Source organism: Eleginops maclovinus, chromosome 18, assembly GCF_036324505.1.
Source record: "Eleginops maclovinus isolate JMC-PN-2008 ecotype Puerto Natales chromosome 18, JC_Emac_rtc_rv5, whole genome shotgun sequence".
NCBI lineage: Eukaryota > Metazoa > Chordata > Actinopteri > Perciformes > Eleginopidae > Eleginops > Eleginops maclovinus.
In genome coordinates, this window is record NC_086366.1 from 7,524,487 (window position 1) to 7,551,721 (window position 27,235).

At 38.3% G+C, this 27,235-nt stretch overlaps 1 protein-coding gene across 1 annotated transcript; it reads left to right on the forward strand.

Moving 5' to 3' along the window:
• The first annotated feature begins 18,124 nt into the window (after positions 1–18,124).
• LOC134880442 (sialate O-acetylesterase-like) lies at positions 18,125–27,187 on the forward strand. Its single transcript, XM_063907381.1, is given in 12 exon segments — positions 18,125–18,256; positions 21,575–21,737; positions 22,771–22,827; positions 22,830–22,924; positions 23,061–23,149; positions 23,151–23,197; positions 23,474–23,642; positions 23,820–23,902; positions 23,984–24,117; positions 25,120–25,127; positions 25,685–25,871; positions 26,030–27,187. Coding segments are annotated over 12 exon segments (1,425 nt in total). The 3' UTR covers positions 26,291–27,187.
• Positions 27,188–27,235: the final 48 nt, after the last annotated feature.

The following is a 27,235-nucleotide window of genomic DNA, read 5'->3' on the forward strand; positions in this document are numbered from 1 at the left end:
AGCATTTGTTTTAACTGTATTAGTGATACAGACTGATCCTCATTTTTCAAATTTTACTGAATTAATAAATAATCTGCTCTTGAAGCCGACTTATTTAGACTTGAGTGGAAGGAGATGGTTCCAGCTTTTCTCATGGTGGAAACCTTTTAATGAATGCATCAATTAGTCAGATGATCTCTCCTCTTACATATTTTATTCCCCAGTGTAAAGCATCTCCCATGCATACATGTAAAAAGCCAATTTGAAACTTGCTTATATCGATACATGGAAATAAAATTGGATTTCTCATTAAGAGATAGCCAGGACATCAGGTTTCTTTAACTTTTGCCCAGATCAAATGTAAGGAATTGGTTTACTTGAGAAAGCTAACCTTATCCCACTTACTTGAGTGTATGTCAACGCATTGATTGTACAATTGATTGGTGTGCACAACCTTCAAGAGATGATAGAAAACTATGGACCTTTAATCCATAAAACAACCATAGCACACTTGCTAAATGCAATGCGCAGCAGTTCTCTACATAATTATGATCCATGCTATAACAATGTGTGTCACTGCATTTTGAAAAACTGGAGGAATAAGCACACACATTTTGAGGAAGAACGGGAAAACTCATTGGAGTAGCACTTGTGCTTCCTTCCCATTTATCTAAAGATAAAGCATGTCTTTCCAAGAGCACCTCCCTCTGATAGAACATAAATTAATTCAGGGAAGTACATAGTTGCATATTAGGCTGAGTGCTTTTTATAAGAGGAATAGGTCTTATTATCTCAGGATAATAACAGAAAGCATGAATTGTGTCCACGGTAGCAAACACAACAACACAGGCAATCAACCGATTAGAAAAAACATGCCTGCTTCAAGGTCGGGGCAAAATACCCTTGTCCTGTTACATACCTCGTGAAAAATGTGTCACGTTGAGATGTGGAGGAAATGCTGCTCATGTCATGTTAACAATAGTATCATTATTTCTCATACAGATACAGAACAAGATAACAATGACAGGTAAGCTCCATAATGACACACAGTGTGCTAACACCAAATATATGTAATCTAATATTTATATTTTTTATGATATGTAATATATACTGTATATGTATATTAGCATTATCTAGATTACACAATATTGAATGGTAGGTGATGTCTTCCTTTAAAAAGGGTCCTACTACGTTCATTTTGATGTTCATATTGTATTTGTATGCCTCTACTAAAAGGTCTTTATTTTTCACCCTCTGTCTGAAACCAGAGCCCACTCAGCGTTGATTGATGCTGGCCGGCTCTGTTGTGATTGGTCAATTGCTTAGAGATGTCCCACCCCTTATCCTATCACGTACAATTTGTTGGAGCACTATTCAGCGCATGTGTTAATAGCGAATGATTTCACTATGTCGCGGAAGTAAACAAAGGACTAAAATAAAGCTGTTTCAGAGACAAACTTTGGGATTTTAGCCTTTGCAGACCATTTACATGCAGCCTAACAAACTACAGGAAAGGGAACACCACAAAAGCATAACAGGGCCCCTTTCCTGCCTCTACTATTATGTCTTGTCAATAATACCTTGAAGTGTTTGTCGTAATCAGAGGTAAAACAAGAGGAAGACAAGGCCGTTACAGTGGGAGATAAAAAGCAGAAAGATATTTTTTTGTCTGAAAGGCATCAACTATCCAGACAGCATGAGGGTTATCAGACAACATAAACACATAAAATGCTCCTTAATGCGGATGCATGTGTAGGTGCTCCCCAGCGATTGCAGAAACACCAACGCAGAGGCCATTAAAGGTTTATCAGAGGTTTGCAGTGGCTCGGCCTGAGCTGCTCACAAACAGATGAATTTGTTTTTGTGGCATTAACAGAATCTGCTTTAAAGGCTAAGCGGCATTCGCCTTTCTTCCAGGATAATGGTGGGCAAGGCCAAAACAAATGTGCTCTACTGTAGTAAAGACAAAACCGCCTGATTAAAACCTCAATAGGCAGCCCTGCTACTGGTGTTAGCATCAAGATGACATCACCATGGTGATTCTGCATCAGCACATATTCTAGATAAGCCACCAGGTCAGAAACAATAAGGTGGGGACATGACCCTCATTAAATTCCTGCAACACATATGTGTAAGCACCCCCCATTCCCACTCGCCTGTGTACGTGCAGATTCTCCACTCGCAACAGCTTAATGCTCTCTACGCAGAGGGCTCAGTTTGCAAATGACAGCACCAGCAGAGTTAAATCCCTCTAAATGTCCTGAAATGACTCACGCAGAAGGCTTTAATAGAAGTTATATCCGTAAAAGGTCGACAGCCACCAGACCCAACAGCTGTAATGACCGTCAACATCGCCCAGGTCACAATGGACCTGTAAGTAATCACTCGTGTTTGTTTTATCCAGCTGTAGCGAAGGGATCAAATGGGTGGCATTCAAATATGGAGACATAATCCACATATATGGTTTCAGTTAAAAGGTTATTTAACACCAGGCTGAAAGCTGTGTTTCATTGCCCTCTCTGGTTTATTATTCACCTCTTAACACAACAACTATCTAAAGTGGATGTGCTCAGAAATGTGCCTTTAATGTCAAAGTGAAGTGACAATTCCTGTTGCAGCTTGCACTTCTACATCCCAGCAGTACTCGAAATAAACTATCGGACACCAGCAAAAACAAGATTTTTTAGCTGCTGTCATAAAGCTTGTTAAACAAATAACTTTCACACATATTCGTTAGGTGCTCCGGCTCTACAGGCACAGTGGGCCTTTAAGATAAATGCTTACATCCCCATGCTCACGTTCTCACAATGACGATGTTCATTAGGTCTATTGTTCACCATGTTCACATTCTAATTTTAGCATCTAAACTTTTGCTAATAAGCACTAAAGTCAAAGTACAGTACATCATTGTTGTAAGCATTTAACCCAAATTATTCAATGGATTTAAATCACCAACGTGATTAAAAAGTATCCTGAGGGGGACATAACAAAAGTCATGGCAATCCATCCAATGGTGACTGACACTTCACTCAAAATGTGAACCAACACACAGACAGACAACGCCACTGATGGACCATGCAGTCTCCTATGTTTTACTTTAACCCGATAGAAAATGTAATTTGATCACATATAAAAGAGAATAACCTGTAAAGGCAATTAAAATGAAGGTCTGTGTGTAAGGTTGAATTAAGTATGGACCACGGATTTCTCATTAGAGCTGCTTAAAGGTCATAACTGTTCTCTCTGTGGGTCTATTTTTACATTATTCCCATGAAACCATCATACTTATACAAAATTGATTTCTTAAAACAAATCCTCTTCTGAAATCATCTACTTTAATTGAGAGGGTGGATTGTAAAAGTCCTTATGGCATCGTAATTGTACCTTTCGTCAGTTTAATGCACTAACTTACAGTATGAACTGCACTTATGAGTTATCAGGTTAAAGGACTACGACATCTGGCACTCCACTCTGTTTCACATCATTAGCAGCTCATTAGAGGCGATGGTACAACCGAGCTTGCAGAAGAAGGATTGGATATGAAAACATTCAATCCTTATCCGAATAACTGCAGACAAATTAAGCTTCACATTCAAGGCTTTAAAATCTAAACGTCTTAACATTAAACAATGTTTTCAACCAATTAATGATGCTATCCTTAGCCTTATTAGTCAGGTAATAAAATCTGCAAGACACAAAGCCTACATTTGCCTTGCTCGTTCTTGAATATATTGTTTCAAGAACTACATACATTTCAAGAGAAGTTTCATTGTTTTTATAAGCCGAAAGGGCAGAGGCAGCAACTCAGATGTGTTGGGCTTTGCAAGGAATCAGCTATGACTGATAGTTGAGTATGCCATCTAAAAATCAACACTTAAGTTTTATTATGTGAGGGTGGACAGGGCTTCTGGACTAACAAGGGGAAAGGCCTGAAACCACAGTCAAATAAAGTGCTGCGTGTATTTTCTAACCTTGGACTGATAATCATGTCCCTGGGATGCGCTATGACATTCCATGTTTTACTGAAAGTGCATTTGAGTGAGTCAGCTAGGTTCGACTGCCCTGCGCTCGCTACCACTCTCCATTACCATAACGATGACTCAGTCCTGTTCTCTACCACCCTGTCCTGTCCAATCCTGTCTGAGTCCTCTGCTTTCATGGCCTCTCCTTCCCTGTCTCTCCGTTCACTGTCCCGTCCTTTATCACCTTGTCCTGTCGTCTCCTATTCTTAGACTGCTCTGTCATCCCTTGACCACTCCTCTCCTTTTCCCAGGAGAGTATTCCTGGGGTTATTCACTTCCTCAGTTTGCTGACACAACGTCCCACAGCTGTCGGATATAGTTTTTTGACTTGATGGACACATGTGGATTTCAGGAAAAACATGTGCATCACATCCTTATTCTTCCATTATAAACAACAATTTAGTCGTCTTTTTTGCAAACCTGAAGATGAAATTCAAGGTTATACTTTGAAATAGACTATGGTTTTTAATGGTGAAGCTTTAACACATTTGGTTAATGAGCTGCATTATCCATTACAGTGAGGTAGGAGGATTTAAATCGTACTGTTGTGTTAAGGGGACACAATATCATCTGTTCTCATTAAACGGCACACTGATCAGTTAAACCTGGTCAATGAATTCTAGCCAAGTGTGTAACCAAGCTGTTCTACCTTCAGCCAGCTCTCCGTTTCCTCCTTCCTCCAGCAATCGGATCTTATGTGTCGAGGCCGAAAATAGAATCTGCTTCTTCACATTCCCTGTCCTCCTGGTAAAGTGGCTTAACACACTGCTGTGACTGCTCGTCTAGGTGAAACTGTCCTGGATTTGGCAGAGGTTTTTCCACAGGGACCGCAATAGATTTATAAATAGATGGAATGTCTTGATCCCCGAAAATGCACAGTCTGGAGTGTCTTTCCATGCAGTGTTATCCTTAAAGTAAAAGCAATAACATCTTTGCTCCGACTGAAAGGGAAGGAGTTATCGTGCCATTGTGCTCAATCTCTGATATTAGATCGGATAATGGTCTTCATTTCCTCCACTAAGCTTTGTGAGAATACATTTTCAACATCCCCAGAAATGTGGGGAATAAATGCAAATCACAACAATAAAGAAAATTCAATACAGAATCCAGCCACGAATAAAAGGTTCCCCTAATGCACAGCTTTTGATGAGGAAAAAGACAGTCTTTTAAATACTTATCCCACCAGTGTCAAAATACTGCCAGGGTGGTTACTGTGAGTGAGTGAATAAATCAAATGGGAAATATAATTGTGGGATGTTTCCTGGCAGGGATTAAAGATTGTTAGATGGCAGCATCTGATACTCTGAACCTGCCAGAGTGAAATGATAATGGGTTTATACCAAGGGCAAAAAAGGCAGACTCAGCCTGTTGGGAACATCTAGGTCACATCCCGGTCCAAATCAGTCAAATTTGTTATGACACACAATGTGTCCAACTTGAATAAATGAGAGGTGGATGTGATAAACAACCTGAACATGAAATTCAAGGTAAAACTTTAAATGGATTGACCAACAACGTTTTTATTTTTATTTTCACTAATGAAGTAAAGCCTTAAAATATGTGGTTATGATGTGGAGCTGAAGGATGTTTTAATAATGACTACACCAGACTGTGGATACATTAAGAGCCCATCCATGAAGGTCTAATGGTTTTTTTTTCCCATTCAATGGTCCTGCTGGTTTTCCTGTAACTTGTGTTACCGGATTTTGTTCCTCGTGGTTTGTACATGTGTAGTTTTCTTTGTTGGTCATCTTTTTTGTGACTAAAAAGGCTCGCTTTCGGTTAAATCTACTGCCATTGCATTTTTTTACTGCACTTGGGTCCCACTTCCTGCCAAACCCTGAAAATACAGCTGTTTAACAGATGTTTATTAATATGCTAACAAAAAAAATGGTGGTTGATTAGTTAAGCAAGAGTGCCACCCAGTAAAATAATGTAATATTAATGAATATTTTTATAAAATGCCTTTAATAAATAATGATGATTTTGAGGTTGATTACACATATTCAAACACTTAAATAAATGGTCTTCTTTACAGGTTTTTAATTACTTACTGTACAGGTTGTGGTGGCTTGACTCTTTAGACTCTATAAGGTGTATTGTCATCATTGCCATACAACAACAAGAACATTCACAATAAGAAAGTTTAAATGTATGCTTCATCAACAGTTAATTTACAAAACAACCCCTTGCTCCAAATTATTTCACAAGAAAATAACTGTAAGGTCCACAATGTTTGTCCCAAAAAAGATTCTCCTCAACAAGTCTGGCATAATCCAACAAAATTGAATATATGTTCTTCCCTCCAAATGCACAAATACAAATCACAAAAAGCAATGCATTGCATAAAACAAAACACAAGCACAAAAACACAAGAGGAACAAACTCACCGGATGTAGAGTCCTGCAGTGGCATTCCGGCCTTGCCCTTAGTTTCAAGTCCTTGTTTCATTAGGTATTGTTTCCCAAATCACACTGATTTGCCTGATTCCCTTTAGGCGGACGATGTCAAACCTCAATAAGGAGCTAAATGCTTTCCGCCTTCTCATCTGAAGAGAACGTGGCTCCTCCATTTCTCCTCCACAAACATTTCCCTTCTTTCCAGCCCAAACAACTGTCTTCCCACTATCCCCCAGGCCACACCCCCTTACACCTGTGATCCTGGAGGAAGCAGATCACCTGACCAGGGATAGCTATGTGACAAAATGCATGGCAAACAAGTATATGTGACATTCTTGCAGTCCGCTTAACTTTGCAATGTTTTTTAGTATTAAACCGCATTGTGTATATTTTCATGCATCCTTCCCCTAAATGTGTGGCAGTGTCACATTATACATTAGATCTATGATCAACCAAAAAGTCAGATAATTAATCCTTTAAAATCATTCAAGTAAACATTGAAAATCAGACTGTCCAATGATCAGTGGATTGATATCTAATTGTTTTCGTACGTGTAATCAACATATTAACTCCACTGTGCTATCAATCTGGAAATTGATCTCTTGTTTATGTAAGTTAAAATTGGGATTGATTATTTTATGTATGTTTATGTATGGCCCTAAAGACTTATCATTTTTAGTTTGATGTTGTTGCTTTGTCTTTATCAATTGCATTGTAAAATACAAGGTGAATTCATGACAGTTAATTTGAAAATACCTTATTTTCCGCTTTCAACCCAATCATTAAAAGCAGTGTACATGAAATAAAAATGGTGACTCAGTAAGACACAAATATGTTGTTTAACATAGTAATCTAAGCAGGGCTTTGATAGTCATTAACAGTAGAAATTATGATTGTCTAATCACCAACACTATCATTTCTTTAATGCTTTTAACACAAACAGTGTCTGCCACGTCTATGTCATTTACCACTTAAAGCTGTAAGCTGTCTCTTATATTTTCCACTAAGTGATACTGCTAAGTGACATTAACAATAAACACCCTGACTCCCTTTAATGTAGACATTTTGTCTTTCCCATGTCGATCCCAGTTATAATCATCATCCAACGCTGAGGCTCTAAGCAGCTTTCAGATAAGTGTATGAAGCAAAGCAGTTTTTTCAAGTTGAATGAATCACAAGTCATTACTTCATATTAAAAAGGTACCACGTAGTAGAGGATGTCCATGAGGAGTCTTGGATGGCTAAATGGGCTTTGACTTGATAAATTGACCAATGTTTTAAAAATAATTTCTTTGATTTTGTTTAGTCTTTCTCCTTCCAATTGTCAGACAGCGTATATATCTCGTTGCAAGCTCCAGCAATTATTCACTTTTACGCAGTGGGAAATAGATTCCCTGGAAAGACTGTTACACTATTACGTTATTGTTGCATGTGTCTCTAATTTTGCAGACATTGAAGTACCCCGCTGCTTTTATTTGAGTGTTTGGTAGCAATTACAATGCTGTATCTGTATGGTGATCTTTGATGTTACCTGTCCTAAAGAATTACCCCGATATCAAAGAGACGTCTGATAGCAATCCCCAACTTTTGCCAAATAATGAGTGCTCTGGTTCAAAAGGAAACATACTTGTTATGTGCCATGCAGCAAAGCTCAGAAGACCCCCCCCCCCCACTGTGAGGCTCCAGGTTTCATCTGATTATGGTCTGACCTGTGGGAACACTTATGATCAAAGCTTGTATGTGTTAACCGTCCTTTGGACTTGGAAGAAAAGTACCCAAGAAACCTTTGTATATAAATGCAGAAAGGTCCCTGTGTCTGTCCACAGGTTATCTTTTCTTATCAGATCATTCAAATCAAACGTTATTCATAAAGCACAATATCACAAAACCCATTTGTCTCTGGGGCTTTCCAGTGTGTGAAGTTCTACAAACGTAAGTGGCATTGTAAAAAATGTACGATCAAATAAAATATAAAAAAATGAAACTAAATACAATCAAAGAAAAGATATTATATTTAAGGTACGCCTGAAACAGCCCTTACTATAAGCTGTATTAAAAAGTAAAGTTTTGACCCTAACAGGTAACCCTTGTATATAAACAACATGAATGACAGTGTAAGGAAACCTAATAATATTACTAGAAATATCAATTGTCTAAAATTAATGCGAAGACAAACATACAAATAAAATAATGTAGACCCAGGAGGATGTTCAAGGCAAGCCTGTGACAGCCCTCTAAGCTTTAATAAATTAAATAATAATAATGGTTTAATAAAAAAGTCATCTGTATCCAGGATGACCTCATCGAAATCCAATTTAGAAAGTGATGAGTGTTTTCACCGATGCACGGTTTTAAACAATATAACTCCAGTTGGGTTTTACAGTTAAAAATATTTCAATATTGCAAAATGCAGATGTTCCTCTTACACACATTAAGCAGCTTAGAATCAAAACAAGCCTCTCCAGATCACTCGCTCATTACGGTGTCATCCAGGGATGCACTGCAGCCCGGGTCCTTCAACGTGGAAGACAAGAGGATATCGTGAAGGGCCTCTGTAGCTATTGTCCTCATTCATTTGTTCTGCTGGACAATTACTGTCCCAGATAAAAGCTCTGTATGAGTGTGTATGTGAGACGCAGTGTGTCAGTGCATACATTTGTGTTGACACAGATGCTGGCAGACGGTGTTCGTCATTCTCCATGTCACCAGAGCATCTGCCTGCACGCTCCTCCAGGCACTGTGGTTCAATCAACAACAGCTGGTTATTACAGCAAGAGGAGGAAAGCGAGCTTGCCTCTTTAGGCTTCAGCAGGCTACAGCTGAGGCCTCAGCGGTCCGACGCTTGTCGCTTCACGCCTAATCAGAATGCTTCAATCCTTTCTTTAATTTAGGACAAGCCCAGTAACAAAAGATATGCCTGTTGTGTGGTTGACAGTATACCCTTTTTCTCCGGTCTTGACATAGAATCTCGAGTCCTATAGGTCCGAGACAAGACCAAGGACTAATGCAATCGATTCTGAGACAAGACCAAGGCTTCCTTCTTCATGGTGTAATTTAATATGTTCAACATATAGACAACCACATCAGCAAACTGTCAGAATGTCAAATATAACCTTCAGAGTAAATAAACAAAATTAGACTGGCTGCAACAGATAAGAAAACACAGAGCTCAACTGTGTGATGGGTTGCATTTTTCAGAGAGAAACGTCAGTTGGTTAACAAAGGGATGGGCGACTGTGTTACTAATTCTGCTGCAGAGTGCATGACCTTTTGAAAAGTCGCTGTCGAAGCTCGTAATTGCCGCTAACAACCTGGAGATAAGATGCTAATGAAAGCGCTTCAGATGACCCTTTAGCTTGTCATGCTCTGTGCGCAGGAGCCCATTGATACAGACATTACAGCACAGATCTGCACACATGCAGATAAGATGTTGTGTCGTTAACACGGGGCGGTAGCAGGACGCCTGTGTCTGGGTTTCTAGGATGTAATTAATATGGCAGTCATTGAAAAAGTACTTAAATTGTATGCTTAAGTAAAAGTAGCAATACCAAATTGTAAACATATTCTGCTACAATAATAAGCCCTGCATTCAATGTCTTACCTAATACATGTGTATCAAACTAAATAGTTAATTATATATACATTCATATATCTGTCAAAAATGATAGGCGTAACGCAATGTGTGAGAAATGTACAGATTATAGTCTCAAAATGTGTGTTGTGTTAGTGAGGACATATCCTTTGTTTACATCTGACTATAATCTGTATTTTATTCACACATTGCATTAATGTTTATATTTAATTTGAGGTTTCCACAGATAACAAACCTCAGTGATCAGCAATGCACACGTTGTTTTGACATCCAGTTGATTAAAAAAGTACACACGTGATCATGAATACATAAATCTAGCCTGTGTATGTATATGGTTGTTGTTGCTGATGTCATCCACACCTTTCAAGGTGACTCCAGATGGCTGGAAATGAACCAAATGCTGTCCTCTATGTGTTTTGCTGGAATCCAATCAGCATGTCTATTATTGCTCCATTTGCTTATTAGGGAGCCCTGACAGGTCTTTAAGTGAAAATACAGATGCTCTTCAATGTTGTATTGTCACTGTATTCTGCACATTTATGTGAGCACATTGTTGTTGTTTCGGATATTGTTTCTGTGAAAATTGTATGTATCTTTGAGGGGATGAAAATGAAAACCAAACACAAACTAAGCCAAAATAAATATATTCTACGAATGTTATCAATAATGAAACCGGAGGACTCAGGGGTTGTTTGATTGACTGTGCTTCTTCATTTACTCTCTGATGGACAGCTTAGCATGCGTGATCAGCAAATATTAAGCAAGTAAACACCAGGTCAAGAAAAACTATGGTCAGTAGTGATTATCCGAGCGAAGCACTCCATTGAGGCGATTCCCTCATCAATGTCAAGCTTGTATAAATGAACAAAAACAGCACTCCACAAGTCAAATAAATTCAATATAATCGAACTCAAAACCAGTGTTAAGTCCACAATGGTGCAATTTTGAAAATACCACAGCATTGTGCCTGTGAGAACATGTCCAATACATTATGTTATTTATTAAGAGGAAAGATGTGAGAGGGCAGCTAAGTGGAGACATTTATTTTTCTTGAATGTCAGGGAACTGTCAGGTAGAGCTTTCACACCTCCTGCTCTCATCTGCTCAGACAGCCACGGTAATTCGTCTTCACATTTGCATTTTTACTGCCCTCTCCTAAATGGGCGTCAAATCTGTAAATTGCTTTGAATCTTTTGGCTAGTAGCTGCTTTTCATTTGACCACTTCTAAGAGACGCTGGCAAATTATCTAAAGATAGTATCCACTCTCAACGTCTCAGCCACCCCTCCACTGATCTGCCCATTGACCATAATAGAATGAGCTTAAATGGGCTCCATTAATGTCAAGTACTCAAATGATGGTATTTGGTATGGTAACACATCATTCAGATACATATTGCACTAAACAAAACATGTAATGCATCTGCTTTAAAGGGGCCCTGTTCTGGTCATTTTCATGTTCATATTTGGAATTTGTACTTCTACTATGACATGTTTCCATGCTGTAATGTTCAAAAAGCTCTTCATTTTTCTCATACTGCCTGTGCTGCAGCACCTTCTTTCACCCTCTGTCTAAAACCAGAGCCCAGTCTGCTCTGATTGGTTAGCTGGCCGGGTCGGTTGCGATTGGTCAACCGCTAAGAAATGTTCCGCCCCTTAGCTTATCATGTACAAAGTGTTGGAGCGCTTGCTAATAGAAGCACGAGTGTTTCATAGTGATGTCACCATGTCAGCATTATAGTAGGACAATGTTGTTAAGTGATAGCGTAGTGGTTAAAAGATCCTAGTTGTGTAAAAACTCAAGGAAGATGTGATCCAAACATTTCCCTTCATGTGCTGGTAGTAAATTGCAAGTCTCATGCCCCTGATTGTATTTGAGTTAATAATAAAATGCCGCTGCTGCCAGCTACAGAACAACATATGGCAAACATGACAGCCAAGCAGTCTGTAAGTGTTAGGTTTCAACCACACAGAGACTTGTCAAATCAAAGACTAATCAGCTGTTCTGAAATATATATAGAAAGACAGCATCATCTGAGGTACTGTAAATGCTGAAGATGTGCAGTTATATTCTACATTTTTCATATTAACTAATCAAACCCTACATGAATTAATTATACAGTATGTCCTGTCCATCCAAAGTCTGATATACAATGAATCTGTGCCATAGATCTCAATTGTTGTCTGATTAATGATTTATACAAATTAATCTTTGACACTGCAGGTCATTGTGGGTCAAGCCAACATATTTATATAGTCCTACTGTTGTTAATTCACTACAGCACCAAAAGTGTATTATTCCGCTGCTTAAATAGATCCCAGAAACATGGTGCTTGAGTTATGTTTTCAGTGCCGCTCTCTCAGGAGAGACTAAGCCTTTTTTTAAATGTAACTTTGTGTTTATGACCTGAATTGAGATGTATGTATTCAGTAGATGGGCATGAGTGCACAGGCAGGCTGGGGAAGTCAATCAGAAGTCCACCATGAATGAAAGGATTTTAAACATTTTGCCTGACAGACAAGACAGCAGACAGAAGGTCATAGTACCGTTATGTTTTCTGGATTCAAAAGAAATGTTTTAAATTCCTTTAGCATCACAGTCTGAGTCTTGAGTTGAATAGGACTGATTAGATGGAGGTCAAACTTTTATTCTCCTTCATTTTAATTATAAAGGCCAATTTCTGTTTGTAGAGTTTGCCTAGTGCACTCAAATATATCCAAAATAAAGTGTCGCTGCTGTGTCAGAGCACATCTACTGGAATTCACTCTCTCCTTTTATACTGCAGCTGCTGTTTTTTTTATCTCCCAGTATGTATATCCTCTTTCTGGGTAAAAACAGAATGTGGTTTATATCAGGAACGAATGGGAGATTTGAGAAAAGTTCACAACCATGAATTATGTATTCACCTCTATACTTCAATACCTCTGTGATCTCTGTGATTTTTCCCTTTTATTGTTTGCTTTTGCGAAGAACATGGTATGAATAGTCAAAATATTGCAAGCTTTTTTAGAAAAAAAATCAACATTTAGTATCTGCAATAAGTTTGGAAGTGGTAACGGAGCTCAGGTACAAATATTTTAGGTATTCCTCCAAATTAAACAACAAATGCCTCCAAATTAAACAATAAAATAAATAGTTTGAACATGCACTCTTGAATTAAATATTAGATCAGATGCCACTCTACTTACGTACTTGAAATATGTGAGGGATAAATGTTTTTACCCCTATCGCAAAATAACAGTTATGTGTCGAGATGTGCACATAACTTTTATATGGAAGTTAATCTTCTCATTTATTTTTTAAAATATGGCACAGTATAGGAGAGTAAGCATTTGTGGTGACATAACCTGGCTCCAAAGACCAGGCATTTGATCCATCATTTTCTAACTTCTGTCAGCAGTAGATGTCAGAGATTTCACATAATTGAGTGTTGTGCTTAAGTAACTTACACGATTTTTACTTCCTGTCTATTTGTCTGGATGTGTGCATGGTTTAGACTACAGCGTTGATATTAGACAATCTAAAAAAAACTGCACTACTTAAGATTTTTACAAAACTTTAAACGCTGACATTTGTGGTGAATTATTCCTATATTATCCCTGTGCAGAAATTACACATTGTTTTATTTTATGCAACTAAAAAACTAAAGAGGAAATGGTGGAAGTTGACATACAAATGTCTTATATACTTTGCTATTCAATTTACGTATATTTAATGGGCAATTATTCCAATGATTGATGGCATGATAAATAACTGTTCTCTTCAAAGCATTTGATTTTGGACTTCATCATCTGGCCATCATTAGCTGACCTAGTAAAATGAGAATGAACCTGACTACATCGGACAATTTGGTTATACAGTATAGGCCTGCTCTATCAGAGGTGAAACTGTTACATCCTGGTATACCATCTTGCCCTCCACGACATTACTTCCTCCTTAATCATATAAACACCACATAACTTTCTGCACAGCACACTATACTACAGCACTGTCTGGTATGGACCGTCACCCTGGGGAGACTAATATTCTCTAATGGTAAATGCATGGCCTTTGTCTCTGTCTTTATTAGGGATCCACATTAGCACTAGCATGAGCATTGCCCTTCCTAATGTCCACACAAAACAGTCACATATTTCCTCCCTATCAACATAAACACAGCAAACACAAACACACAAACAGCTCATCTTATCAGGTGTGGAATTAAAAAATAACCAACCATCCTTGAGACAAATGCAAAGATGTAATAATTAGTTGTACATGCACACAGACACAGTTAACCCTAACCCCCTAACCCTAACCCTAACCCTATAATTTCAGAAATCAATGTAGATATGACATCACTTTACATCACTGTTTTACCTGTTGCTTAAGGTAATATGAACAGTCTTATTGCATATCATTTAGATATCTGTGTTGAGCGTAATGGTCCAAAAACACTAAATCTCTAGTGCTTTTCCAGTCTTTGTGACCTTTCAAAGCACTTTACATGTAAAAGTCAGCATTCACACATTATTTAGAGGAAGATGCTGCCGCCTGCTCTGGGAAACTAACAGTCATACACATTCTTTGGGGTCAAGGACTCATCGACATGTTGCTGCAGGGGCTGACCAAGACCCAGACCAAGCGACAGCCTCCCGGATGTTATGTGTTTTAATAACCTACGTTTTTCGTCCTTTTACTCACTGGTTATGTTTTAATGATGTATATCGTTGTATGTTTTTAAGCAAAGTCTGTTATCCATACTTAACTGATGTGTATCAACTTGGAAAATAAGTCTATCAAGAAGAAGAGTGAAGCCCTGATGGGAGTGGTGGAAGCTCTGTGTGGGTGCTCTCTCAATTCACATAAGGATTTAAACACCACATCTCCCAGTGCTTTCAGATTTTATGGTTCAATGAAATATTGATATCACCAGTGTGTGACATTTCCTGACGACGTTTCGTAGCACCACATATGATTAAAAGTGTCATGCAGCCATGTCATGTCTATATCTATACCACATTTTTTAAACTTTGCATCTATTCCTATAGGTGCCATAGGATAAAATGTGCCCCCTAAAGAATGCATTTCTCTCTATGGTCACTTTTGTGTACATTTTATTTGTAATGTTAAGGTAAACCTTCACTGAAAATGTATTTTGTCTTGCATGATAGGGCTGTGTCGTATGTTTTAGGCTTTCGTGGACCGAAATAAGTGGTTTGTAAATGTGCATCAAGTACTAGATTAGCTCAGTACATTGAGTGAAGAAGAGTATAATGCTGGGGAGGTTATAAATCAGCATTGTGTTCTGAATTGTGTTTTTTATTTATTCTGTTCTTAATAACTTGTGCACACTTAGCCGCTTGTTGTGTTTTTTGCTGACTTTTATCTGCACTGTTAAATTTCCCCTTTGCGGGACAACTAAAGGATTTCTGACTCTGATTGATTGTGACAATAGTGAGTGGCATTAATGGACTGAGGCTATAGCATTTTGTTTTAAACCCATATTTAGAATGATTATTATAGTAACCTTCCATCTTGTACCTTCTTACTTTAAAATCATTGCATCATAATAGCCTTTATAATTTACCCATTAGCCATTTTAAGGTATACAGCAACCCTCCTAAGTTCAAATGTCAAACACTGGTTATGTAACCCAAGCCTTATATTGATATAAATGTTTAAAATACCAAATGTGATTCAAAAAAAGATGTACCTTTTATTTCTAAGAGTGAACTAAAGGATTCTGAATTGAAGTTACACTTCTCCGCTTATTTATTTTCAATAATTATAGACTCCAAAGCACCTTTCCTGTGTGGTATTTAAGCTGAGTGGCGACAGTAAATAATCAACAATCAACTCACAAGCTGTACGTTTCATTAGCCAAATAGTTAAAAAGCACACAGCCATGGTGGCCATCCATCCATATATGTGGTGTTTTATTTATAAATGTTGGTGTCCTCTCATCTTCTGGGAGCTGATTCAAATCAAAAAAGCTTACAGTTGTTTAAGGCTAATATTTCTTTTCACAGAAGATGCAGTTCAAAGTCAGTCTTTTGGATAAAGTTATTAGCACCCCTACTTCCTGTCTTGCTCTGCATCACATTCCCATCTCATCTCACCAGAAATAGGTGTGCAGTAAGAAATCTGTGAGTGCAGGGAGCGAATCTTTCACTTTGTAAATTAAAGGAGACAGGCTTTTTCTGCGCTGCTTTAAAAATGAGTATCTCTCCAAGCTGCATATTACATTTCAATGACTTTAGAAAGCATTTATTCCTAAAGGTATTTTTGCACTTTGTCTTATTGATAGCATGCAAGGTTGGCAGAGTTTGACCAGATTTTAAGTGCATTTTGCTCATAAAAGAACTGCATTTTCACAGACTATTAATCTTGAGAGGTTTCTGGGCGAGACAGTCAGAGTGTGTTTTCTTTTTCTGGAACACTGTTAACACCTCAGTCACGTTTGATTGAATATGAAGGAAATTGCTGCACTAGGCTCTTGAGCATTCAACCAAGTGGAAAATGTAACCAGGGCAGGAGTATATACGACCCTACCTCTTAATAGAGGGAGTTTAGGTCCAAGGTAAAATTGAAAATACTCAGCTAATTTCATCCAGTGCATGACCTCTGCCCTTCTGGGACTTTATTGCCTCTAATTTGATTTGGAGGCCATTATTCCTGCTGCTCTGAGCGCTGGCATTCAGAGGCATGTTGGGAATTGTAGCATCATTTTATTTTCTCTGTTGGTTTCAAACTCTGATCACCTGACAGGTCAATAATCCCCGCAGGCCCAGATAGACACATTATAACTGCTGATAAGCTGCAACTGCTTCCAAACTTTACCGGAGCTACACAAAGGGAACATTGTGCAAAAGAGGTTGTTATTATTCTTACATGAAAGAAGTGTGCCAAAGCAGATTGGGTTATCCTTAATATCCTTGGAAACGTGGAGAAAAGTTACTGTTATTTGCAAAGTAATCTCATGTGTGGTCACTCTTTTATTTTATAGTTTGTTTCATCGTGATATAAGAATAAACATTGAGCGTGTACATGCAAAGTTGATAAAAAAAAACTCCCAGTGTCCATCCCAGAGTACGTCATTATGTTAAATACAATTATATTAGATGCAACATTTGTAGTAAGATAAACTGCATTTGAATATGTCATCCTCTATTATATATCTTATTATATTGAGAATATTGTATTCCTGGTGTCGCACATTTACATGAATACATCTTTTCATATAAGAGTTCAAGCTGAGAGGAATTAAAAGATAAAAGGTGTTTATGGAACAATGTGTCAATCTCTCAACTCTATCGGCAATATCTAACAAACATGTGAAAGTGATTTCCCACTGTTATGCCTGGCAGCTTGTCCAAGTAAATACAATTGCAATATTGCATTAAATGCACCATTGTTTCTCATATCGTCAAAGTGTCAAAGAACATTCATGTGTCATTTGTCCATAAAATAAATAAAACGAAATCCCTTATTTGCACCATGTATGTTGAGTTGTTGGAGGAGCACGCGACATAAGATTTTCATTGCCAACATATACGCTGTATCTGCTGTGCATATGACCAATAAAACCTTGAAACCTTGAAACCTTGAAACCTTTATGTGGCTTATCTTTGAGACCCAGTTATTGTAATCCAGATGACTGAAGTTGTCCTCTCTGAAAGGTTTAGGATAAACTGAAAGGCAAACACATCAGCCCCGTCACGTCCTGTCAAAAGACACAAAGCTCTGCCCATTTTACTGACATGAGAGTGCCATCTGCTGATCTAAAGCATATCCAGCATCCATTAGACATCTCTATTATAACAAGGGTATGAAAACGGAAATGCAGCCCATCTTCAGGCCATCAGCTTCAGCTAGTTTTACTATGATGTATCATGCTAAATGTTTTATTGAAACTCTTTAATCAACTGTGGCTGGAAATGAGAAATTAGAGGCGAATGTCCCTAAATGGAGCGAATGTGTAGCTCGTGCAGCCTGTTCATGATGAAGGAGCTGCGGAGATGTTCCATTTTCATGAGGAAAGGGCGGTACAGGAGACATGAATAGGTTTAGTAGCAGCCATTAGGGTATTATAGAGAAAACGCACCTGAAAAAGAAAGACACCAGGAGAAAAAGCCTTTTGACCAAACAAGCATGGTTAAAATGCTGCTGTCAGGGATGCGGATAGGGAACATCACATCTTCCACCTTGACCCTCAACACCGGAGCCCCTCAGGGTTGTGTGCTCAGCCCTCTCCTCTACTCCCTGTTCACGCACGACTGCGTGGTGCGTTTTGGTTTCTTGTTGGGGGACAGGCAGAAGTCCTTGCCTCCTGGATCCCTGGGTTCCGGGTCTGCATCCTGTTACCTAATCCTTCTCTACACTTTTAATAACTCTGCGAAGAGAGGGGTTTCTACCGGCAGAAACTCAGCTAAATGCTGTCATAATTAAATGCCATATTATGTTCCAAACCACATCAAACATTATTTCTGAAACAGTATGGAGCTATTCCTGCCTATTTACTGAACTGACTGATGTGAATTTACAGTACACTAAAAATCTTTTCTTCTACAGCTTGCTTTGGTACAAATAAGGCAAGTCAGTCTCAAGTGTAAACTGATTTTGATGGCTCTAAGTGTGAAAGTGTACAGCAAAGGCGAGAAGCAATGTAGGCTGCAGGAGATGATGTTCAGACTCCTCTCATGCACCTAATAGCTTCTGAGTGATTTAAAGGGAGGCGCTAATTTTAGGGATTTATCACGTGCTGGATGGGAGCGGATGTTTAAAGGGACCTATGAGAGCCCAAGACAGCAGTCATAAATCTTGGTTCATGCATGAAACCACAAAAATATTTGCATTGCATCTCTCATTTCACCACATGAAATTAGTTGTAAAATGTGATGGAACCGGCCAGAGCCCATTCTACGGATCACTAGAGGGAGGGTGGCAATTTTCCAACCCAATTTCTGCAATCTAATTTAAGCACTGGCTTGGACTGTGAAGTGGAGATGTAATATTGAAGCATTAGTCATACGGAAATGCACTGTCACATCAGTCTGATACTGTCGGTCTGCATGTACAGAAACATAAGTAAATTACAGATCTGAAAGTTCTCATGATGGCACTTTGGATTCAAAATGGTGTGTTTGTTTATTGGTCGTTTCTTTATCTCTAATACCATCTGTATTCTTGATATGTGATTTCGCTAAGCAAATAAGATTGTTGTGATGCTGTAATTGACACTGTAGGCACACACATCTCCAGGGCAAGGGGGTATTATTCCATGTCCCACTCATGTACTGTATGTAGGCACCCTCTATCTTATTACATGACTACATGAACTCATTTCTATTGCTCACTTTGCATGTTACTTTGGATTTAATGGAGGGAATGTATTTTTGTATCTGTCTCCACACAACAATCCATGTACAGAACTTTGAGTGAACCTGAAGTGCATTCAGGTTAATCTTTTTCTCTATCAAGATGCATGACCTAACAAACAAGTCATGGTGTAGCAGCTTTCACAAACAGTTCATAATAGAAGACATGTGAACAATGTTCAGCTGTTTATAGATAGATAAAAGAAAAACGGGGTTGGGTGTGTCAGCATGCCAAAGTGTGGGATATTTTTTATGTGTATGGGACATATTATATAATAACTAATAATTAATCAAGATATTGATAAATAATGGTTAAAACTGCGGAATAAGAAGATTATGAGAAATGGAGACGGTGAAAAAGGATAGCATGGTCGAGACGTCAAAATAACTTAAGCCTGTCAATTAAAATATGATTGAATAGGGGAGTTCAGGATGGTGGAAGAAATAATGGTGTCTTACGTATTGGAGAAAGTTAAGATAAAAAAACAGGGCGTCCTGGTGCTTAGTACCTGACATCATCCAATCACTCCACTCCCCGATTACTCCACTAATTAGATTGTTACTGGGTTGAAAGAGAGGTAGGGTACACACACACACACACACACACACACACACACACATACACACACACACATTCAGACAGACATACATGAAGGCAAACGACTGATAAGAAATGTATATCAGTATGAACTTGAACAATATGAAAACAGTCGAATCCATGGACTTGACTTAGCTGTACTTTGTTGAATCTTCAGTAAACTCTATTCTATTGGAACACTCTTGACTCTGTTGATTTTTTGGAAAGTTAAATAAGTGTTAACATAGTGTTGTGAGGATCTTGAAGACACTCAGCCTAACTTCAAAGGATTATTCTCCACAAAAGCAAGGTGAAATGTCTTATTCATTTATAAATAATTGACTGCATTGTTGTATAGTTTCGTCCTGAACCCACCTCCGCCTCTTTCTTTGTCTGTATTTGTCCAGACAGGAAAGTTACATCTATCACTGGATTCCTCTGAGCTGCTTCAAGGTGTGGTCTCTGAATGGCTTGTTTGGGCAAAGGTTATCCAAAAATCTATGTCAGCACCCAAAACACACCGGAATAACAGGACGAGACTTTCATTTTTACAGGTGGAAAGATTGTATCAAAACTCTGTGTGTAAAAAGATGATCCATAAACAGAGAACTGAGATCCACAAACGCACTTTCCATCCGCAAATACAAAATGGATTCACAAATGCCTGATGGAAAGTCGTAGATGTTAGAGGGACCTCATTTTTTTTTCTTCTGGGAGGGAAATTAATAATAGTATTTACAAATCTTTTTATTTTTTGTGGAATTATTTACACATTTACACGCAGATTATTTGTTCTGTACACATGTCTATAAAATAAATGAATGAAATTTGTGTATGTATACATTTTATTATGTAAAAATGTAAATGTAAATTGACAATTTTCATAGTAAAAGATTTTAAAAAGAAATAAAACCTGTGGTGTGATAGAGAATGGGAATTCACCGTGTCAGGACAAAACCAACAGAACATCTCACAGGCTACAGTGACAAACGGTGAGTGAAGCCAGTTTATCAGATCTGAAGTTGTATGCTGACAACCAATGGTTAGAAAACAGGTTAAACTACATGCTCCTGTCAAAGGGTAACAGTTTTCAAGTAATAGATAAGTCCCTGTCAAAAACTAGCAGCTAGAGAGGGGAAGAGAAAGAGGGAGAGGTGGGGGAAATTGAAACCTGTAATAACCTGTTCTCCGTTATGCGTATATGTCTATATGCTCTAGCTGATCCAATAGGAATGGCTCACAACTCCAATGCTGTATCCAGCCTTTATATAGTCTTCATATCGAGTTGTCTCTATTTAATCAACGAATTGGACCTCATTTGTTGAAATAATCGTTTTGTCATGGAAATAAAACTTTGTGTTGTTTTTTTACTGGTAGCTGCTTCTATTCACAACTGTGGTGAGTCCCATCCCAATAGTTTTGTGAGCATTAACGTGTGGTGCGTTTATCTATTGGTTTGTTTAAATTTGGTTTTGGAGAAGGGGGTTTATTATTTTTATGATTTTTGTATAAACGAATGTCTATAAAAGAAATGAAAGAATATACATATGTGTATGTATACATTTCATTATGTAAAAATGTAAATATAAATTGACAGTTTTCATAGTAAAAGATTTTTAAAAAGAAATAAAACCTGTGGTGTGATAGAGAGGGGTCCTGCGCTTTGCCTCCTACTATAGTGACCACATGGTGCTGCAGAAGTCTCCAGAGAGAGCTGTAGTGTGGGGCTATGGACCCGAGGGTGCACAGGTGAAATTGAACGTGTCAGGACAAAACCAACAGAACATCTCACAGGCTACAGTGACAAACGGTGAGTAAAGCCAGTTTATCAGATCTGAAGTTTAATGCTGACAACAAAAGGCTACCAAACAAAACTGAATTATCCTATCAGGGAGTGATATTAAAGAGACTGCATTATTTGATCAGGCCGTTTGTCAGCTGAGATAAGAATGCAGGAGAACCAGCTTTAACAGCATTCAATTCCTCCTCCCTCTCACTGTCTCTGTTCCTCTCTCTCTCCCTCTCTTTCACAGCTTCTTGCACATGAAAAAGCATGTCTCATGTGTAGCAGTTGAATTGGATGTAACCTTGACATTCAACAATAAATGTTTAATAAAGAAAATAATACAAACAATAACTAAGGTAGGACCATACGGTCAACGGAAGTGATCAGAACTGAGCTCACTCTCATTGTCATTCCACAAATACCCACATGCAACAAGTACCCTAAATAAATGCACATACCCATGTCACAAATATCAGAAATGGACATTTTTCTATGTGTTTGGTGTTAACAAATAATGTTAAAACAATAAACACAAGGTAACTTAGCAAGCGGCTCCTACACTTAACAACTTTGAACGTGCATTTGTTCATCTTAAATAAGGTGGGGGGGGCGTCTCAGGAAGTAGATGGTTGTCCGTTAATGGGAAGATCAGTGATTCGATCCCAGCTCCTTCAGTCAACATGTCAAAGGGTCTTTTGGTTCTTGCTTCCGATTGGCACCACCTATGGTGTGTGATTGTTGGTCTCCCTGAGCAGGTGGCACCTTGCATTGTAGCTTCTTCCTCTGTATGAGTGAGTTTTAATGCTGACTGGAAAAGCACTTTATAAATGCAGTTGATTTACATTTTTAGAGTCCATTGTTTTAGTTTATTCACTAGTATAACTTCGCTCATAGCTCCTCACTCCCGTCTCCTTAAAATGCATTTTACAAATTGAGGTTCATCCAATATGGAGTGCTGAGATTGATAACTGGGTCACAGGCCAGATGAATGAGGAGCCCAGCATGCACACAATTGAGAAATGAGAAGAGCCCTACGTGTCACTGATTGTCTTTACAGGTATCTGGCGAGTCACCCTAGACCCTGTTGAAGCTGGTGGTCCCTACAATGTGACAGGGACATGAAGAACAGCACAGCTGTTCTGACAGATGTGCTGTTTGGAGATGTTTGGCTCTGTGGAGGGCAGAGCAACATGTTGTTGAAATTATCTCAGGTAGGCCGAGTCTGAAAAGCCTTTGATTTCACAAAAAGGTTGCAAAAATACACTAGTGCCATGTAGCATTCCAGATATATGGGACCTTCTGTTTGATATGTATACATTTATTCATATTGTATTTATTTTCCAATAGACTTTCAATGCATCAGAGGAGCTGAAGCACGCAGCACATTATCCTCATGTGAGGACTTTTAAGGCATCCCTGGTCCAGAGTGGAACTGCAAACTGATGTGATTCAAGTGGAAATTCCCTGGTCTGTGCCGCCAGCATGTGGGTTGAAGATATATTTTTTAATTCATGAAATTGTTTAAATCGTATTTGCAGCTTAAAGGTTTAGGTGGGTTACTTGGATGCAACTGAACCTGTTTTAAATGCAGTGAAATAGAAACATGCATGCACAAACACATGCCAATGAATCCACGCTTCATTATGGTTGCAGCACGTGGTTTGCAAAGCAATCAACCATCTAGCAATTTGTTTAGGTGCATTTTATCACCTTTTTGCATTCTGCTGATTGACTGAATAACAGGCAGGATTTTTTTCCAGATCTGGCAGGTTTCTCTGCAGTGTGCTGGCTCTTTGGCCGTGATTTGTATGACAAGCTGCAATACCCCATAGGACTGGTGGAGTCCTGTTGGGGTGGCACACCTATCGAAGCATGGTCCTCTCCAAGAGCACTACAGCAGTGCGGACTACTACAGCAGCCTGATGGCGGGTACGTTCCAGGGATTTAAGAAGATATAGATACAGTATAATATCATCTGGTTATGTTCTGTCATATCAATGGATTTCCAAACACATTAAATTCTAGAGCCCTCTTTAAGTAGTGCTTTAATGTTGTATATTAACTGACTGCAGAGCTGACTCTTTGTTGCAACTTAAAATCTTTCAGTCCCAAAGTGAATTCAGTCTTGTGGAATGCAATGATCCACCCGCTGCTCAATATGACTGTCAAAGGAGCCATATGGTACCAAGGTAAGACGAGCTGCAAATGTTTCTGATTTTCAATATAACCACATGTATGTCATGCATGTTTAAGCCTTGTGTTACTCTTAGGTGAGGATAACACAATGTATCATCAAGAGAAGTACAACTGCTCCTTCCCTGCTATGATTGATGACTGGAGGATGGCGTTTCACCAGGGCTCAAGCGGGCAGACGGCTTTCGATTTTCCCTTTGGATTTGTCCAGGTATGTTACATTAAGTATTTTAGTTTTGATAGCAAAATTACACAACAGCAAATCATAACTTTAGATGTTTTTGTTTTTCACTTTTCAAAATCCACAGGAACCACTTGAAAATGTACATAAATCCACAGCCCTGCAGCTATTTAAACATCAAAGAATGCGCTTTTAAAGTTGGCTAGCCTTTTACTTTATTCCCTTGTCCAAAACGGAGAAGAGCTATGGTTTAACTTTTAAAAAAGAGAAGGGAATCTTCTTTGTGACTCTTCTAACACACCGGGGACATATATTTATTGTATAAAGGACATCAAAAAGTGCATTTTGCATAATAGGGGACCTTTAAGAAAAGAGAAGAGGAATCTTCTTTAGTCCATTGTAGGGGAAATTCAGGTTACAAAGCAGCAACAGGAATTCAAATGAGAAAACACTGGATTTGACAGGTAAGATTTCAAAGAAGGGTAATAATAATAAAACAGTTACGGGCTAAAGATATATATATATATATATATATATAAATAACACATTTCAAAACTAGAACATTTAGAAATGTTACTGTGTACCTGGAATTTGCTGTGCATCCTAATTTATCTTATCTTGGCAGTAAGATAAATGCCTTCTGTAAATATATTTGAAATACACTTGTACACAGAATTTTAACATATGCCTTGCGTATTTATCGAATATTTATCATGTATTTCTGGCTTTGAACTGTCAAAGTGACCCATATCAGTTGTGTTTTAACATGTCATCAATAGCAACAATTTACAGTAACTTAGCCATTTCATCAAACTGCACAAAACCAACTTTTAAATGTCAAACAATGAACTGTGATTAAACATTAGGACATAAGAATCCGATTCATAAGACATCATACCGACGATGCAACATATAGCATAAGATGTAGGAATATGTTAGCTGATGGAAACAGAGTTGGATGATGGCTGATTCTCATTGCCACTTATTTTTTGCCGATTTATAATGTCTCTTAAAGGGGTCACTGCCCTCTAGTGGCGAATGTATGAAAGATCTCAAAACTAAACTACGATAACAGAACAGTAAGGTTAAATGCTAAGTAGGTATTTAAAGCATTAGCTGTATCGTTGCTTTTTGGGCTTCTAAATCCCCGCATGCAGAAAACTTTCATGGCTGTGGCAATGGATTTACCCAGATGAAAAATCTCCTTATGGCCCTGTAAGGATTGTACTTATAGAGCTCATAGCATATGAAACTGTACAACACCAGGGACCCAACAGTTTCGTACCATTGAGAGTGGTGCCGAAGGTCTCTGTTTTTTTATCTACCATATCAGATAGGATTTAAATGCAAAAAAAATCAATAAAAATGCTGATGAGTTTGCAAGAGTTTTAACAGGAGAAAGAAGTTCATATCAGTCATGCCTTCCACCGAGTCATTCGGGCAATTTTAAGATACCTAGAAACGTATTCAAAACTTTTCAAAAACAATTTGCTGCAAAGACACAGTGAGTATTTGGCATAACTCTCTCATCAACGGACTTTCTTATGTACTGAAGCAGCTTTTGGCTGTTTTGTGAGCTTGTTTTGTTTTGTTTCAGGGTCCATCCCAGAGATAAGCAGGACGTAGCCTTCAGACTGTCTTTGGGAGCAAGGGCAGTGGCGTATGGTGAGCAGGACGTGGCCTTCCGTGGACCTTTCCCCAGCAAAATCCTGTCCACTTCAAAGTATCTCGAGGTAACCTACGACCAGAAAGTCTCTGTCGCTCCATCTGAAAACATCTTTGAGGTAAGGCTGGCAGCGGTACAGTCAGTATGACCGATGTCCCATATTTACCTGCTGGCTTTATTAAATATGCTATCTAAAATAATAGCTCTACCGTGAGACAGAGTTGTATTATGGTTCGATAATTTCTTTCTAAATAAATAGAATTCTCTCCTATTAAGGTCTGCTGCTCAGAGAGTCAGACTCCATGTGGTCCTAAGTCTCGTTGGGTTCCAGCTCCCATCATGCAGTGGGATCCGACCACTGTCCAGGTATCGACCAGTTTGTGTTCGCCCACTGAAGAAGTAGCTGCTCTGCGGTATGCATGGAGAGACTGGCCCTGTGACTTTAAGGCCTGTCCAATCTACAGCGCCAGTAAGATTTTACCGGCTCCTCCTTTTATTGCTGACCGCCCTCCAGCCAGAGGAATCAATGAACTGTAAGAAGACCAAATGATGAAAAGTGAGCATTTGTTTAAGTCAACATACGGTGATCATTTAATTAAGTGCAAGAAGAATAATGCTGCTATGTTATGTCTTAGTTTGAAAGCTTGGCAGTTCTACCTGTCAGCATGGTGGAATCCACTTAATACGTTTTATTTTATTTTAAAATAGAGATAATAGAGATAATTCTGAAATGAAAATACTGAAGATCAGTCAATTTGTAGCAGTTCTTTTGTATGATTGTGGATATTTCTGTATCCTGTTACAACAACAAATTGCTGGAGCGTATGTAGAAAGCATGACAAATATTTAATTTGAACAAAACTCTATAAAAAAAAGGTGTATTACTTAATGTTTGTACCAATACATGTCAAATAATAACCAGAATTGTGTGTGTGTTGCATTCTATGCCAATTTCTTTACCTTAAAGTAAAACAGAAACAGTCGAGAAAAAATGTACTGTTGATGAACTGGAAACAAAATGTTAAATGCAACTTTATTTAGGGCACCAACAGTTCTATAATAATGCATGGCTGTGCAATGTATCAACACTTGTATATTTGAAAGCATTATTTACATAAACATAAACAAAAATGTAAACTATGTTTCTATAAGTTTGCTGCTGACAATGTTACTCCATTCTTGTAGATGTTTTCCTTGTAAGGATGTTTGAAATATTGTTGTATCAATGTTTACACGTCACCAAGAAATATTTGTCATGTTCTGCATTTGGGGGGAAATGTTGTTGGAATATATGTTAACTCCATAATAATCACTGTAACTAAATGACCCATGTGTAAAATTGTCATTGTTTGGGAGATGCTTCATATTCTTCACGATTCACATGTGTTTACAATGTTGTGGTGGTAGGCTATGCTTTATAAAGATAAGAAAATATATATATGTGTTTCATAATATTCCAAAAACATTTCATTATGTGTGTAA